The 19,606-nt window shown below is 35.8% G+C and overlaps 1 protein-coding gene across 1 annotated transcript in view; it reads right to left on the bottom strand.

Annotated features, from left to right (window-relative positions):
- The window catches only part of Vps13B (vacuolar protein sorting 13B), a 1,316,993-nt gene that overhangs the window by 1,208,335 nt on the left and 89,052 nt on the right, over nt 1-19,606 (bottom strand). Inside the window, exon 6 of the mRNA XM_090406926.1 lies at nt 14,415-14,646. Coding sequence (XP_090263052.1) covers nt 14,415-14,646 — 232 coding nt within the window. The remainder of the gene's footprint in view (nt 1-14,414; nt 14,647-19,606) is intronic.

The following is a 19,606-nucleotide window of genomic DNA, read 5'->3' as shown; positions in this document are numbered from 1 at the left end:
GAAACGTTAATTATTGGAGATCCCTCTTTACATCTTAGGCCACCTGCTAATGCTCATAGAGGGTGCACCACCTAGATAAAACTTTAGCTTCACTCACTAGTGTATTGTATTTGTGTGTGAGTTGTTACAATTTTTTTTGTAATCCTGAAAATGTCTCTGTGACGGAGACGAAATATTGAAAGTATTAAAATTAGTTTTAATCCTTTCTCAGTGCTGATAATATTCCATTAAACCTCCAACATGAATCATCTGCAAACAACTGAATATCTCCATCCAAATCTTGACCAATATCATTAATATACAGGTTAAACAGTAATGGCCCCAAAACAGACCCCTGAAGCACTCCACTAGTGACTTTCCTGGATAACACTCCCCCATACACAACTTGTTGATACCTATCAGATAGACAGTCTCCAATCCAATGCACCAATCTAATATCCAACCCGATCCACTCTAGTTTGACTATCAACTTATCATAGGGTATTCTATCAAAAGCCTTTGCAAAATCTAAGTATATTACTGTGTATCCTTCTCCTCTATCCATGGAAGTAGTCATTATTGTAATAAGTAGATTACTAAAACATGACCTCCCTTCAGTAAATCCATGCTGTCCATGAAAGATAATACCACTGTTGTCAACCCAGTTCTGAATCCTAGTTCTCACAAGCTTCTCCAACAACTTAACTACAACACCTGACACACACAGATAGGCCTATAGTTTGATGCTTGAGTTCTATCACCTCATTTATGAAGTTGCACAATCCTGCCCTCCTTAGGCACTTGACCCAGTGCAAGACTTGTATTAAAAAAAATATGTCAAGGCCGGCGTCAACTCCCTGGCACATTCCTTCAGAATACGTGGTGATATATTATCAAGTTCCACAGCCTTATTTACATCTAGTTTCTTGAACTCTCCATACACCTCTTGCTCTCTTACAGTCAGTCTCTCTTCCCCCATTATCAACTGCTCTCAATCTCTCCATGAAGCCACATTCACAAGATTGAAAGACCTTTATGAACTGCTCATTAAGTATCTCCACCACACCTTCTGCAACAGCTGTCTTTATACCATTTTCTCTAATCAATGTCATCCTTCCATAATCATTCTTTCATTTGCTGGCTACATATCGAAAGAACTCCTTAGGATTCGTTTTAGCTTCATTAGCAAACTGCTATTCATACCTTTCTTTAGCTACCCTCACCAAACAATTCACCAGTCTTGCCTGGTCTTCGTGGTCCTCATGGAATTGGTTATTTCCACTTCTCTTATGCTGTCTACATAATGCCCTTTTTCTCTGTATCGCATGCTTAATCTCTTCATTCATCCATTTCACACCTACCTTATTTAACCTTCTAACCCTTGAAATACATTTAGACATTATATCTACCAGATAGTTTTTGAAAATCCCCAAGCTGCATTGATCTCTTCTCCAGCTAACTCCTCATTTCATGCTACACCTGCAAGCTGTCTCCTGAGCTCTTCTTATTAATATACTCGTAGTTCCACATATACCCTTTTTTTATAGAGGTCCTTACACTGCTGGCAACTACCCAGGTAATCACCTCATGGTCACTCTCACCAATTGGTGGGTGATTTTTAAATATGAGATGACCAAATCCAAGATCTTCAATCCTCGTGTGCCCTCTGTTACATACTGTCTGAGGTAGTTATCCCTCAAAAACTAAAGAAACTCATTTTCTTTTCTTCCAGTTGCTATCTCATCATTCCAGTCTATATCGCCATAATTAAAATTGCCCATAATGATCACTCTTTTCTTATTTGCTTGGCTAATTTGATTTCCTGGTCTATAACAACATCCAACCAAGTATTTCATTCCATTCACCTCTATCTCACACCATACTGCCTCAAAACCACTGGCACTATTTCCCTCTTGCATCTCTACTTTGTATGGACAAAACTCTTTCTCTCTCATCAATAGCACTCTCCCCTCCCATTTTACCCCTTCTATTCTCATGAAACACATCATACCCTACCATCTCTATTCCTGTCAGGATGTCGTCCTCATCTAACCATGTCTCACTTATTCCAACAATTTTTGAGTGAACAGACTCAATTAGTGCAACCATTTGTATACAAACATAACAGCTCATTCCTGGATCTACAGCTAGTTCCACTGATACCACTCATTCGATGTGATCTCTCCATGCTCATCTGGGACCATTTCCCTTTCTACTTATTCATTTTAGAACCCTCTTCAATTCCAATTGTTTCCTCTCGATCCCAGGTCATCCCATTCCTTTCCTTCTACACATGCTCTCACATCCTCTTGGAGCATCCACCTTTCTCATGCTGTGTACCCCTGACAACCCTGATCCTCCCCGTTTCCCTGTTCATCTTGCACACCAATTCTCTCATTTTCCATACTCATGCCACTTACTTCCTCATTCATAACCACCTCTTCAATATCTCTCCTGTCGTACTCTCTTGCTATTCCACATCACTTCCCACTTGATCTGATTCATTCTCTGTACTCACTTCTCTACCTTCCAGCAACAGTCTCTCCAAGCGACTCACACCATAACCACTCAAATGCAGTCCATCACTTCCATATACAGTTCATTTCGTCCTTCAAACCCATTCCACACATTAACAAACTGTATTCCCCTCTCCTCTCACATTTCAGCCAACACATCATTCATAATCCTTGCTTTCTGCCTCATCTCACCACAGTCATACCTAAGCAACACGCTTACTACCCTTCCTGTCACACTATTCTCTTTTATCTGTCTAAGCAGCCTCCTGATATCCATTCTGACATGTTCATTGTCTTCTGTCAAGTTATTACTACCTATTAAAACCATCAACTCCTTTATTCGCTCCCTCCTCATATCCAGTGCCACAATCACTCTACTCTTTTTACCGCCTGGAAAACATATCTTGTCCATCCTCTCATCCAGCACACCTTTAATAATAAAGTCGCCATACAACGCCACTCGCTCGTCTCTTGTTAACTCTTTCGTACCTACTTGATTTGTTTTAATCGTTTTCACCCAAATTTTCTTAATTTCACTCTGCATCCATTTCATCTCTTGCCTCATCCAACATTCAACTTTCGAATCTCGCGTCACATTCTCTCTATCATTAAATCTTTCTAATTTTCGAACTCTCGACTCCCGCTTCACACTTTCACTCTCATTTATCCTTTTTTGAGTTTCTGTACTTTCGGTCCATGTGTCCAACTTTCGCTTTCATTCATTTTTCCAACTTTCGATCCTTTCGTCACGCTATTTCAGGTTTCTTTCATTCTCTCAATTTAGTTTCCTTCCACCACATTCGGCTCGCTTCCATTCTTTTTACTATCCATTACGGTTTTCAAATCACTCGTTTTCTTTTTCAATGATTTTTTAACAATTTTTCACCTTTCTTTCACACCATGCTTCTCTTTCGAACAAGCACTCATTCTTCCCTCGACATTCTCGCTACTAAACTTTCTGTCATCAAATTCATATTAGCACTCATCAAATCCTCGTTTAGCTCACACTTCACACATACCCTCCTTCCATCAGCTCTAAATTGCCACAAACCATCTATGTAATCAAAAGAATACATGCAGCACACCTCGTACTTCACGAAACAATTGAAGTTTAAGTTAAAGTCATGCACTGCTGACAAAGCTGCTGCCATCTTTCCTCTGTCGGTTACTACTCTAAGGGCCAAAAACAATGAATTTGTAATTAAGTTTAAGTAAAATATCCCACACACTAATAATACTAGAAGCGCACAACTTCTATAGCAGCTCTTATTCAAACAATCACTCATATACAATTAATTATTTCAAGAATAACTTATCTTAATCTGGAGCTCTTCTTACACACCACTGCTACTGTGTGTAACACACAGCTCATCATACCGTGCTTTAAACACATTCAAATTCTCAAAATATCTGGAGTAATTACTTTAAAAGCTGTTAAATGAATTAAGTAGTAACAGAACAGTGTTAGAAAATATTCAAGAGCAATGCAATTAGGAATACACATCAATACATGAGAATGAAAAAGCTATCAAAAGCTTGAAATGTGGAAAAGTATATGGAGTAGATGATATTCAATCAGAAATGTTCCAATATGGAAGTATTAAGAGTTTAATGTGGCCACACTGCATAATTCAGAAGACCTAGTCACAAGGTCAAATTCCAGATGATTAGAGCAGAGTTCTTACAGTTTCCATCTAAAAATTGGGAAATAAAATTAAATGTGAAAATTACAGAGGAATCTCTCTACTACAAAGTGTTTTAGGTACTATTATCATTTTATCATTTATAAGATGGCTATATCATAAGATATATCAAATCACTTATAAGAGGCTAAGAAAAATTGCAAAAGAAAAACTTGGAGAAGAATAAGCTAGATTCAGTAGTCCAAAAAGAGGCTGTCAGGATCAGATTTCTACTTTACAAGAAACGGTTAAGAAACTGTGAGAATATAACAAGGATTGTACTTCTGTATCTGGAAAAGGCATAAAACAAAGCATCACAAGAAAAGCTATTGAGAATGCTGCAATTATATGAGATAAATGGAACATTATACAGAGGAATAGTCTATATTTAAGTTGGATGGAAAAAAAAGGGGGATAAAGGGGTGCACCACTTTATTCACTCTTATTCATCATCTACAGCAGAAGTTCTCAACCCTATGCCTAAGGGCATAAATGCACCCACGGAGCTATTTGCATGCACCCGCTGTCAATTATTAACTAAGCAAAAAATAAAATTAAAACTGGAAAATTAGTCTTCTCCTAGTAATAACATATATTGAAATAGTAAAATATGTTAACATTCGTGTTATATTACGAACATTTTGTAATTCCTATGTCTTTCAGTGCAAGTGTCACCAGTGCCAATTTTGTGCATATGTTTTATGTATTTAGCAGTAGTGTAGCTAGAGCTTTTGCCATCCAGGGCGGTCAATGAACGCCCTTTCACTACACATCAAAAATACTACAAAAAGTCAAAACGACGTATAGCGAAATAAATTAAAACAATATGTTTATTTTTGAAGTAAAACTTTAATTCCAACATTCTAAAATGTTATTTTTCTTGCTTTTCTGTTAGCAAAATCGTCAATGACATTGGCGAAGTCTATTTCATAGTAATGTAGGTAATTCTTAATCTATTTTATTTAGAAAAACTCCTCTCACAACTAGCAACACTTACAGCAATTGTGAAGAAAATTTGCAGTACTATTACAATATTTGAAACTGAGTTCTCGAGACTGTATTTTAGAATTAACTACCAAAGTTCAAAAAGGTTCAAAGTGCTGCCCAGGGCGGACCGCCCCTCCCCTCTTGCTACGCCTCTGGTATTTAGTCTATCTACTGGCAACCGTGTGCTTGAGGGATATGTTACCACTAAACCGGTGTAGTCAGCACGCCTTAACCATACATTGTTTTCTAATGTTTAAAAATTTTTGTCCCAAAATGAGTAATCCAAATAAAAAACACCTATAAATTCAACAATGATTAGGAAGAAGGCTATTGTTTTATCCAGAGTAAAGAGAAATGTTTTTGCTTATTGTGTAATTTTTTAATTTAGTTGTATAATAAATGTTACATGTGTATTTATCCTACTTTCGTAGTTAATCAATTTGTAAATTGTTATCATTTAATATGATAAGTATAAATTGTCATAGAAAAAATATTGGTGCCTGCCTTTCTTCCCAATCTCGAATGTGCCCACAACCAGGTTGAGAACCCCTGATCTATAGTATATGGATCACATTATGAAATTGGAATCTACTAATAAAATCAGAAGTATCAAATTTAGCTCTTTGCTTTAAGAGATGATGTTGTACTCCTAAACAATCCAGTGCAAGTCTCCACAATTCTTTAACTAAGGTGAATAACAGTTATATCTAGTCTGACATAAAAATTAGCAACATGAAGACTAAAACTATGAAAATAGGCAAGGAACATGGAAAACTTCAACTGCACTCTCAATAAAGAACCTATTGAAGAAATAAAATATTTCCACTACTTAGACAAAAATTTTAGTAAAGATGGTAAATTAAATATAAAAATAGAAATTACAATAAGGAAAGAAGGTATAGTAATTAAATTTTATTTTTTAACTTATATAACTAAGCAATGGGTGTTAGAAAAAAAACTGACAAAAAGAATAAAGGTCACAGATTTCAAAGAAAAATTAGAGGAGTGAACAGATGGCATCACTGGAAGAATCATATATAAATAAATATTAGGAAAGAACATGATGCTGTTAGCATTCAAGAATGTGTGAACATAGCTAATAAAAGGTAGTGTGGTCACTTAAACAGACTGGGAGAGAAATGGTTTTCAGAAAAATGGGTGTTTGATGCCAAGATTGTAGGAAAAAGACTCAGAGAAGACCAAGATCAAGGTGGACTGATGTCATAAGTGAGAAAGAAGAGAGAAATATATGATTTGACCATAATGGAGTACTGACAAGTAATACATGAATTTGGAGAAAAGTTGTTGACAGGATATTAGTAATAATGAAACTTCATCATGTAGTACTATCATAGTATCCATAATATCCTTTACATTCCTTTAGAGTACATGTCAAGAAATTTTTTATGATAATAATAAACTGGAGTAGTTATTATTATTATTACGGGCAACTTTTTACACAATTTCACCACATGATTCCCTAGTTAAGTCAACTGACATTTTCTTCCAATTTTTTCACTTGGACTCAAATATATGAATAGTATAAGGAAAAGGTTTTACCTTTTTCCCAATAATATTCAAATATCTGAATTTATAGTTCTCATCCGGCAGTTGCTTAACTTCGAGTCTTTAAAAACTTTAGTAGATATTTTTCTTTTCAGTGGAACAATGCTGAATCAATCTGAATATATAACTGATAAGATGTTGCCTGTTTTGTGAATTTCTTCATATGAATTCATACACAATTTTATGTTGTAACATGGTGTTAGTAACGACTATCTCTGCCTGAGCAGTTACTTGACTTTATTATGTCATGATGTTGCCTGTTTAGTGAATTTCTTCATATGAATTCATACACAATTTTATGTTGTAACATGGTGTTAGTAACGACTATCTCTGCCTGAGCAGTTACTTGCATTATTATTAATGGTGCTCATTCTTCTTTGCTAGCAGGAAAAACTGAAAATTAAAAGGATATCAGGAAAAAACTAAAAAATTATTCACTGATTTTTTTGCTTCATAGTGTGATAATACTTTAGGAATAAGAACAACAAATAAAAAATATATAACACACAGTATATTAGGCATAAATTTACTTCAAAAGTATATAAAAAATAAGTAAAATGTATATATTTTTAATAAAAATTTTATACAGCAAATATAAAAAAGTTCATCATTAAATTCCTGCCATGTACCCTCAGGGAATGTACAGGATGTTATTATTATCACCAGACACCTCCAAAGAGTGAAGAGGCTTTTCCCAGTGATCCTACTCTCACATGCACAGCTCATCATACTTTGACTTAAATGAATTCCCTATCTCTGCACTCATTACACTTTCAGGCAATGCATTCCAATCACCCACCACTCGTCATGCATAAAAATCTAATCCTCACACTCTTGATCACACCTTCCTTATACAGCTTCCAGGAATAGCCTCTTGTCCATCCCCCCCCCTCATCTCCAGCCATTATATGAAAAAAAAATCTCATGCACATTAATCTAGTAATTACCCTGTACCAACTTATGTGCTTCTATCACTCTTCCTCCTGCTTCTATCCACCAGTCTGCAATTTGCATTCTCTCATTTTGTCCTCTTATTCAACAATAATCAGTCATCTCTCAACCCTCTCCACCAACAAATTATTTCTATTTTTTAAAACCCAGCGACTAAGCCTGTGCAAAGTATTCCACATGTGGTCGAATCAAAGGCCTTGTACAATGGGATGATACAATTCTTAATTCCACATGTCAGTGATCTCCACATCATTGCCATAATCCACTATGCTTGCCTCACAATTTTTGCAAAATGCCCTCAAAATTTCAGGTCCCTATCCATCATCACCTTCTCTAAAATATCCCCATCATTCTTATAGTGTGCTTCCAATCAACAATTTTCCTCCAGATTAATCTGTTATCTGTCAACACGCCAATATTATCAGATCTTATATTTCTGTCTTATAAGGCACTTTTTACTGTATCAATTCACTTACACATCTCGATGTTCCTCTGGGGCTCTTTCCCCATCCTGGAAAACAACGCTTCTATTGCTCTCCCATCTATCTATTAATTCACATCTGTTTAAGTGACCAAACTACCTGAGATCAGCTCTGCTAACATATTCCTGAATACTAACAATGTCATGGTCTTTCCTAATATCCTCATTTTTAATATGATACTGCTATTGTAAATCTCTGTTTGCTGCTCTTTCTCAGAACTCTCATATCTGTGATCTCTAGTCTTTGATCGAGTATTTTATTTCTAACCCAGCTCTCAGATCCATAAGTTAAAATATGTTTGAACACTGTCTTGCATACAGCTAGTTTTAGTGTTGTGACTAATTTCGCTATTATTTATTTAAATTTGTTCAGCTGACTTCCTACTATACCAGTTTGGCTAATTCTGTTGTCTATTTAACTTGCCATCTTCATTTAAAAGTGTGCCTAAATAGCTAAAATGTTTTGTTCTATAGGTTCTCCATTCAAAATGAAGTTCACATTTTCTGCCTATTTTCATTGTCTTTTTTGCCTTTTTACTGTAGATTCTCATACCCAATTTATTACACCAGTTATTCAATTTACTCTGGGAATCTTGGGGGGAAGGGGGCTTAAGGGCAAAGCTGTATAACTGCGAGAAGACCACCACGTAGCCTTTTAAGGAATGCAGAGAACCAAACAGGGCTTCTGACCCAATGTCAAATCTCACCTTCTGGTTGGGCACCCTGTTGGGTACCTACCTGCTGAACAAATGAGGATGGGCAAGCAATTTGGGATTTAGCTGACCAAGTTGTATACTTATTGGCTCAAACCGCAATGTAAAATGATGATACAACATGACAGAATTTCATGCTAGCTGGGGCATTGCCAAGGTAAATAAGGCCCCTGTTGTTTTTGTCAGGGAACCAGGTCAAATAGTGCACAGTCAGTACTGAAACAAATCCCATAACATCCCAATTTAAGCATCCCAATTCAACATCAGCAGAGCTCAAGATTGGCACTATCAATGTAAAATAAATGGAACTAGCAGAAGAATTGGATAAGTACCACAGTGACATAATAGGAGTGAGTGAAACAATAAAGACAAAAACAGGTGAGATTTATCTAAGCAGCAAATAAAAAAAGTTATATTCAGGCAATAACAATCAGAGAAAGGAGGAAGTAGACATAGTATTCAATGCTAAATATGAGGATAATTTTGAATGGCAGGCAATATCAAGTAGAGTGATGTGGGAAAATATCAGAATGGGGGGATTTCACAATGAGACTTATTTGTGCTTATGATCCCACAGAAGATTCTACCAAGAAGGAAATGGAGGAATTTTTTTGAGGCATTAGAGAAAGCAGCTGTCACAATGAAAAAGAAAAAGCTGATACTTAAATTGAAAGCCAAATGGCATTATGGCATTCGTATAGTAAAGGTAGGCAAGTTCTTATCACTTAAACCTTGTTATCTTCCAGGTATACCTACTCCCTGATGAGACCTCAAAAAACGTTGAAACCGGTCTGGGTAGTGACCTCTCCTCATAATGTAATTATAGTATTACATCCCCTAGGGGCTGTGTTTTTACATTATGAGAAAATATCAAGAATAGTGAGAGAGCTTGCTCCACCTTTGCTTCGAGTTGCCTTGGTGTTGTACTACCAAGTGGTCATTTACACTTGGATTCGCCAATAGTTTTCAGTATATATGAAACTCATAGATTTGTAGTTCTCGATCTTAGAGTTTTGCTTACTGGCAGTTGAACAACAAGGGATTTGTATTCCCTTAATTATTAAAAAGTTGATCCTTGTTTAGTAAAATTTGAAGAAAAGCTCAAAGCAAATAATAATGGTAAATGCCTGCTGGATTTCTGTTCAGAACATAAAAGTTATTACTAACACCATGTTCCAACATAAAATTTGCATAAATTCACAGAGAGAAAAGATGAAAGAAATAAGAAAGGTCTCATTGACTGTGTTATAGTTGATAGCAATGTTTTCCCACAGATTCAGGACATGAGAGAATACAGGGGATCTGAAACAGGAGGTGATCACTATCTGATTTTGAGCAGAATAAAATTGAATTTCATATTGAAAAGAAAAATATGTAAGAAAGTTTTAAAACAAATCAATGTTGAGCAGCTTTCAGAGGTGAGCTGCAGACTCAAATACACAAACACAATATTGAAAAAACATGAAGGAGTTTGAAAACAAGAACCAAACCTTGGAGATTCACTGGCAAACCCTGAAGAAAAAACATTGATTGAATCAGCCAAAGAAGCATGCGCTGACTGTAAGGATAGAAAAATCAGAACTCCATGGTGGACTCAGGAAGTTAAAGAGGCAATCAAGGAAAAGAAGAAGGCATATGAAAAATTACTGGCAAATATGTCAGCTTCTTCTCTTAAGAATACAGAGAAAAATGTAAGAAAGTGAAGCACTGTCTAAAACTAACTACACAAAAGTCATGGGGAGGTCTTTGGTAAGAACATAGAAAATAAATATCAGAATGGTGGCAAAATATTCTAGAGGCTATTGAAAAAGCTTAGAAATGGAGGAAAGAGTAAAAGAAATCAGAGATGAAAAAGGTGACATGAAAAAAAAAAAGATTTTCTAGATGTTTCAAAGTAATTACTCCAAACATCTAGAAAAGGATTCAAAAACTTGAAATGCAGAAAACAGATGGAGTAGATGAAATTGGCCAGAAATGCTCCAACACGAAGGTATAAAAGTTTTACTATGGCTATATTGAATAATTCAGAATGTCTGGTTAGAAGGTCAAATTCTGGATGACTGGAGCTGAACTCTTGTAGTACCCATCTATGAAAAGGGAAATAAATGCGTGTGTGAATGTGAGAATACAGAGGTATTTCCCTACTGAGTGTTTCTGATAAGATTTATGCCAGTTAACTTGAGAAACAGCTAAAAACAATTGTGGATGGGAAGCTAGGTGAAGAACAAGATGGATTCAGACCAAATAGAGGTTGTCAGGATCAGATTTTCACTTTAAGACAAATAGTTGAGAAATCTTGGGAATATAACAAAGATTTCTATTTAAGTTTTGTTGATCTGGAAAAGGCATATGACAAAGTGACAAGAGTAAAGCTCTTCAAAATGCTACAGTTATATGGTGCAAATGGGAAACATTATATCAAGCAATACATAGGCTCTATTTAAGCAATAAATCAGCAGTTAGAATTGAAGGAAGTAGAGGAAGATGGTGTGATGTTAAATCAGGTGCGCAACAAGAATGCACATTATCCCCTCTGTTATTCATTATCTATATGGATCACATTATGCAGGAAAATGATATTAAATCTTATATCCAAACTGATGATGATCTTAGCTCTTTACTTTATGCAGATGATGTTATACAGTAGTATCTCGCTAATCCGAACATCTTTAGTCCGAACCCTCCAGTAATCTGAACTGCGGTTTGAAAGAAAAAAAAAAGTTTCATTTATTACGTATTATTATTTTGTGTACTATTATTTTTATTTAATAATTATTATTTTAACTATTATTATTTTAACTATTATTATTTATTTTATTATTATTACAGTACAGTATTTTTTTGTCATACTGTTGATTGTACGGTTACACTGTAGGCCTATTTTGATTTATTGTCTGTTCACATTTGCTTTTTTATACTGTACAGTACGCACTGTACTGTCAGCATGAATCACCGCTGTCAAGCGTCATGGAAAAAACTGTGGCCTTCTAGAATTTGCGAAGATAACTACGGCGATGCACAAAAAGCGGAAATTCAAAACGTGCATAAGATGGTTAAAAATATAAATCCAAATGTTGAAATTTCACAAACAGATGTTACAGAATGGATTACAGGTAGAAACTGAAAGTGAATTCGAAATCAAATCAGACGCATAAATTGTAAATATGACGCTACAGAATGAATTAGATGACGATAAAGAACTAGAAGAAAAACATGAAGAAGCAGTTGACAGTTTTAATATGTGTATAGAATGGGCTAAGCAGAATGATACACCATTCTGCAAAATTTTGTTGCTAATGCAGCTCTGAGAAGAAGCATTCGAAAAAAGTTTAGCGTCCAAGAAGCAAAAGAAAATCAATGACTTTTTTACAAAGAAATAAAAAAAAAAACTTTTTTGTGTGTTATTTTGTGAAACATTTTTTTTTTGTGTTGTGTACAAGAAAGTGATACTTTTTATGCAAATTAAGTTATGTACTGAACTATGCAATTTTATTAAATCAGAATCCTCAACAAAACAGGTGCATACAAACTAAATTTTTTACCAAAATAAACTTGTGTATTATTTTTTCAGTTTTACATTACAGTACAGTAGCTTTTTTTCTATCAGTTACTTCATTTATTTACAGAATTAAATTGCTGTACCATTAGAATCTGATTATTTTTGTCTTAAACGCTAGTTATTGTTGCCTCTTGGGGGGAAATTCCCTAATCCAAACTTTCGATAATCTGAACAAGCGCGGTTTTTATTAGTTCGGATTAGCGAGATACCACTGTACTTCTGAATAAATAGAACACATGTATGCAAGATCTCCTGACTAAACTGAATAACTGGTGTAATAAATTTGGTATGAAAATCAGCAATAAAAAGAAAATAAGCAGAAAAACCTCAACTGTCCTGAACCTATAGAACAAGTAAAATATTTCAGCTATTTGGGCATAATTTTCAGTGAAAATGGCAAATTAAATATGGAAACAAACAACAGAATTAATAAAACTGGTATGGGGAAGTCATACCAGTTTTATTAATTATATATAATGGGTTAAATATAATTAATTATATATAATGGGTTAAGAAATAGAACGCTTGATCGAAGACTGGAGCCCTCTGGTATGAGAGCTCTGAGAAAGATTAGTGGAGTGAACTGATGGCATCAATAGCAGCATCACTGAGGATATTATGAAAGAACTTGCCATTGACAGCATTCAGGAATGTGTTAGTAGAGCTAATTTCAAGTGGTATGGTCACTTAAATAGAATGGGGGAGAGGAAAAGATTAGCAAAACAAGTGTTGTTTGCCAGGTTGGCAAGAAAATGACCCCGAGGAAGATCAAGATGTAGATTAATTGATACAGTAAAAAGTGCCTTAAAAGAAGAAATATAAGATCTGATAACATTGGAATCTTGACAGATAACAGATTAATTTGGAGGAAAATTGCTGATCGGAAACTATCCTGTACACACTCTGAGGTACATATCAGGAATTTGATGATGATGACAACTCAGGGAATTTTGCAGACTTGTACTAAATTTATTTAGAAATACATGATCTGCATAAAGTAAAGAACTGAGAATAACATCTCCGATTCTGGTATCATGTATACTAACACTTTCCTTCATAATGTAACCAATACAGTTGATGAATAACACTGATGATTAATGTGCATCCTTGTCTCACACCAGATTTAACATCAAACATTTTCCAGTACTTCCTTCAATTCTAATTGCTGATTTACAACAGACTAAGCAGAATGATTTACAATAGACAAAGTAGACAAAAGACATGTAGAATAACTGCTTGATATAATGTCCCATTTGCATCATATAACTGCAGCGTTTTAGAAAGCTTTCTTTTCTGACACCTTGTCAAATGCCTTTTCCAGATCTACAAAACTTAAATACAGATCTTTGTTATCTCCCATGATTTCACAGCTATTGGTCTTAAAGTGAAAATCATCTGTTCCTGACAATCTCCATTTGGCCTGAATCCAGCTTGTCCTTTACGAAGCTTCCATAACATCATTTTTCTTAGCCATTTCTCAAGTATAATTTGGATAAATCTTAACAGGAACACTGAGTATGGAAATATCTCTGCAAATCTCACATTCAGTTTTATTTACCTTTTTATAGATGGACGCTATGAAAGCTCTACTGAAAAACTTTATCTTCAGTTTTCATGTCACTATCATCTCTGGGTTTTCATATCATCACCATCATAGAAGTGGAAAGGAAAACCTTTCCACCCTATATGAAACCAGCTGACTCATCTTTAGTTGAAAAGCCATGATAAGTTCTTTGCATCTTAGATGGGACTTGAATTCAATTCTTTCCAACCAAAGGACATCATTGAAACTGACTGAATTATGGAGGTTATAAGAAACAAATATAGGATTCAAAAAACATTTTGCAACTTTAATACCATAAGGAAAAGTCTTAAGGAATCTAAATAACATGAATATCACTACTGCCTAAATGTTAATTTTTTTTTCAAGAACATTACAAAAGTGATAAGAAAAATTAATTAATATTTTAATCTTTATACCTGTCCATTCGTCAGGTATGTCAAGTTCATACAGGTAGTCAACTGCCAATGCAGGATATCTCTCTATCATTACAGTCTCTGTGAGATGTCCAAGATGACTTTCTCTATCAAAATTATATTCCCTACGTTTATTGCAATTTTCAGGAGCAAGTGGATCAAATAACGAAGATGTAAGGTAACTATATACATGACCACTGGATGGTGACACTCCCATTTTGAAAAAACACTTCTCCTGTTAAAAAATAAAAATAAACAAATAAATTATACATTTTTTTTAATATTGGGAAATAACAAATATTTATGAAATATTAAAAAGTGGACTTTGTTTCTTTGAATAATTGTGCTCTTATATGCAAGGATAAGTCGGGTGTTATGGAATATGAGGAATTGAATGAAATAATGAATTAACCCATAAAAACTTTCCTTATGAAAAAAAAGATTTGTAATGCTTGTGACAGGACGTAAGACTTGACAAATATAACAAGAATATAGAAGGTGCCTGGGAAAAAAATTGCACTGATAGATTATGACTTTAAGGATACTCTAGTCAGTCTCCATTTCAATAATTTTGTGAGAGATGAGCTGCTACTATGTCGGACAATGGGGGGAGGGGGTTTGCAACAATTTATTTGGATACAGTATTCTTCTAACACAGAGCCTCCATAGCTCAGTCATTATAGACAAAGCCTTTTGGTCGGAAAGACCTGGGGTTTGATTCCCATCTATGATATGAGGAACCTTTATCTGATCTCTTTGGACTAAAGGTGAGTTAGCAGGTCTCATACGAAAGTAGAGGATTTTTTCTCCCAGAAACTTGGGTTTTCCATCCCTCAGAACAGACAAACTGGTCCCCCATCAACACACACACACACACCTACAGACATAAGGCACTCTTGGAATAAGGATTGACCGATCTATTACACAAGATTTCAGTTTTGAATGCCTACACAGTGAAATGTGGGTCTACACATGACTGCAAATCAGGATCCCCTTAATTATTTTCTACATCTAACATTAGCTGTGAACACACAAGGAACTTGAAGAAATGCAGTTCCAACAGGATAGCAAAGGTAATTATATTAATAATTTTGAGTTGGATGCTGGAGAAAGTTTTATTCATTAAGTGAACACAAAATCAAAAAAAATAAGGTTATTTGGGGGATGGGGGGATATGTATGCAGGCACATTTGAGGTGGCATGAGAATGAGAAAATTCAAAGAATGCTGAATACAAGTTCTCAGGTCACAAAACTGAATGGAACACTAATTAAAGAATGCTAGGAAACATGTAAGCCCATGTGGTTATTACAGTGCATGTATACACTAATGCCAGAAGTATAAAGAACAGAGAGTGAGGATTTCTTGTCATTAGCTTGAATTGGACAAAAATTATAGGCATCAACAATGCATAGTTATGGTGGAAAGTACTAATAGAAATATAGAATGTAATGAATCCTATGTTTTCTGGGAGAAGAGGGGAAAGATAAAGAGAAAGTAGACAGAATGGGAGGAGGTGGTATTAAATGATAGCTTGCATGGAGGGTGGTTGAACCATGGAATGCATTGCCTGATGGAGTGGTGAGAGCGAGAACAGTCAATGAGTTTAAAGAATGGTATGATAGATTTTGTGTTTGTTAAGGGGGGGGGGGACCTCCCCTCGATGAGTCTTGATAGACTTTGTGTTTCTTAGGAAGGACCACCCACAATGAGTCTTTTGACTCCATGGAGGCCTGAATAATAATAATAAGAAGAACTGCAACGCTAACAAGAGCAGACATTCAGCAGGAATGCTAGGTTGAGTGAAGTGCATTTTAAACTATTTGGTGTGAGATAAGAACCAACAGGATGAAACATACAGTAGCGTATTGTACAGTTCAAGGATTGGGAAAGGAAATTTATATGGCATGCATCAATCGGCAAATTAGCTCAAGAAGTACAGGGAAAGTAATCATTATGGAAGACTTTGATTATGGGGTCAGAATGGAAGGGAAGGAAATTATGGGTAAGGAAAATAAATTTATGCAGCTATTGAGAGACAAGAATGCTGGATCTGGTAAGATCAAAAAATGTCCATAACCAAAGTAACCACTCTACCTCATTGACAAGAGTGAACATGCAGTCTTTACCTAGGATGTGACTCTCATCCCCCATTCAAGTGCCATCTCCTATCTAGGAGATTGCTTACCATAATTTGACTCATGGTTAACTACGAGCATTATGACATGTGGTGAGGACCCTATCTCTTCCACATATTGTTGTAAGTATTCATGATTGTAAATTCGTGTGTGTTCACTGGGCCAGTTTGCCTGTCCTGGGGGACACAAAAACCCAAGTTTCCAGGTGTTATACTCGGAATGAAAGGAAAAGTCAAAACCTTTACCTTCATTCAGATTTAACACAGTTTATCAATTCTGGAGCCAGTATTAATATATCAAGAGAAAAATAACCAATTGTAAATTATCAGTTACGTTAATATTTAAGAAAGTTTTACCTAATGCATCATATTGAAAATAATTAAGTGTTTTGTGAAGTTTAAACTATGTGTAATCTATATAAGCGCTATTACAATGTTGAAGGCAAAGAATAATCCGATTATACAGCAATAGCCTGAAGTCATACATGTGTACCTAATAGAACGCGCACGCGGATGTCCTCCAAAGAGCATGCTAGGGGAGAGACTGGCGCTAAGTGCTGAAAGGAGCGATGCGCCGTGAGGAAAGGGAGAAATCAGGATGACATAGGCAAGAAACATAGGGCGCGTTTTAAAAGGCACTGCAGCGCCAGCTCGTGGCTTTTTTCTCATTCCCTGTACTGGAGTGGTCATCGGCAGAGAAGTCCAGCGTGAGGTCATCGCAGCAAGCGGCAGTGTCCATGGGCAGTTCTAGGCTATGGAATGACCTGACACGGTAAAGTTCCAGATCACGCCGGAGATCAAAGACCCATGCCCAGCCGATTGATGAGTGAGCGGGGAGCCAGAATTGCTTCCCCCCGTCAGCGATGTGCCATGTCCGAATTCAACTGATGTGTAGAAAAGCCGAGGTAAACCTGGAAAGTAATCTGGAAATTGAAGGTGCTATAGGGATACACTTGAAGGCCTAGTGCATCCCCAACTACGGGTAATGTAGACTCTTATCTGTTATGTAAAATTGTGTAGGGGACAATAATTAGATATAAGTAAAATCTTCAACTCAGGACGACTGAGCCCTCATTGAAAGAACTTTAGGAGTTATGCTGGTGAAACTTAGGAACTCTAAACTTTAATTGGAATAATAGTGTGAATGTATGTGAATTATAGAAAGAATAGTCTTTAATGGTATGAAATTATGATCTAATATGTTAAAGGAGATTTAGCAATCATAAGTGAAACTACTCACTTCCCAATATTATCAAAATTAATTTTATGTCAGTAAAAATTTCTTATAACATGTATTATGTCTAATCAGTGATTTAAATGTTAATTTCTTTTGAAATGAATATGAAGACTTGCCTGATTTTCATTTTACTGAACCATTCATAAAAGTTCGAACCAAGGTGGGAGGTAAGAATAACAAACATAAAATAGGGGGCTATGACTGCGAGATAAATCCTAACAGTGAGATTAATTGAGAATACTCTGCTAAGTGTTTAAGAATTACGAGACAGTGTGCTGATCTAGACTTTGGTTCCATGAATAAATATTCATCAAATACATTTTAGGGTGGCGCAGTATAAATATAAATTTTCCCTAAAATTAAAAAGGAACCAGTACCAGAATTGCAACAAAGGAATTGGTGCCAATTAACGACATTTCCTTTGTCTTCATACCCCACATGCACATCTTGTAAAATTGCTCATCCGCCTAGATTGATAGTTAAGACATGAATCACTGATAATAAAATTAGTTTAATCATTTATCCAAGTGTGAGCAAACAAAGTTTGCGCCTGAAAGTATCTTCAGGACTGGGGTAAGGTGGTACAACACCAGGGCAACTCGTTGCAAAGGTGGAGCAAGCTACCAACTTTCCTGTCTCAGTATCTCCTATAATGCAAAACACATCTCCTTGCAGATATGTCTAATGTTATGCATTAAGGGAAGGGCCAGACTAGTTTCGACCTTTATTGAGGTCTCTTCAGTGGGAGCCAGGCCCCAAGCTTGAGACAAGCTTGAGATACCAGGCAGAAGCATTAGCAGGTCATCTCTACCTATAGGACTTGCCAAATGGTGTGCCACCCTTTTTTAATAAATTACTCTGGATTTAGAGAAAGATGTTGAAAGTTTATTTTTCACTTGGTTAGAGTATAATAAAATTAGTTTAATCATTTATCCAAGTGTGAGCAAACAAAGTTTGCGCCTGAAAGTATCTTCAGGACTGGGGTAAGGTGGTACAACACCAGGGCAACTCGTTGCAAAGGTGGAGCAAGCTACCAACTTTCCTGTCTCAGTATCTCCTATAATGCAAAACACATCTCCTTGCAGATATGTCTAATGTTATGCATTAAAGGAAGGGCCACTACCCAGACTAGTTTCGACCTTTATTGAGGTCTCTTCAGTGGGAGAGCCAGGCCCAAGATGAGATACCAGGCAGTCCTGAAGATACTTTCAGGCGCAAACTTTGTTTGCTCACACTTGGATAAAGGCTTAAACTAATTTTATTATACTCTAACCAAGTGAAAAATAAACTTTCAACATCTTTCTCTAAATCCAGAGTAATTTATTAAAAAAAGGGTGGCACACCATTTGGCAACTCCTATAGGTAGAGATGACCTGCGAATGCTTCTGCCTTTCAGGCACAAACTTTGTTTGCTCACACTTGGATAAAGGATTAAACTAATTTTATTATACTCTAACCAAGTGAAAAATAAACTTTCAACATGACTCACTGATGTTAGATTAAGAAATTACTTAAGGGGGTAAGTCAGAACAGAAGATAAATATAAAGATATATATATGAATACAAATATAAAAATAAAATTGGAACCCCAGTTTAACACAAGTAAAAAAATCCCCTACTTCTGTATGAGACCAGCTAACTCGCCTTTAGTCGAAACAGGCCAGAAAAAGGTTCCTCGCGTCATGGACAGGAATCAAAACCAGGTCTTTCCAATGAAAGGGCTTCGTCTATACCAACTGTGCTAGGCTATTGGGAGGTGACTAAACAAGTGGAATTTTCAATTAAGGAGTATATGGGAAACTACAAAACTAGTGTTTATGAC

This window comes from Typopeltis vanoorti, chromosome 17 (genome assembly GCF_054136105.1).
Source record: "Typopeltis vanoorti isolate ZY-2024b chromosome 17, IOZ_Tvanoo_1.0, whole genome shotgun sequence".
In the NCBI taxonomy this organism is placed as follows: Eukaryota; Metazoa; Arthropoda; class Arachnida; order Uropygi; family Thelyphonidae; genus Typopeltis; species Typopeltis vanoorti.
Note: the sequence above shows the minus strand (reverse complement) of the source record. Positions and strands in the feature narration are given on the sequence as shown.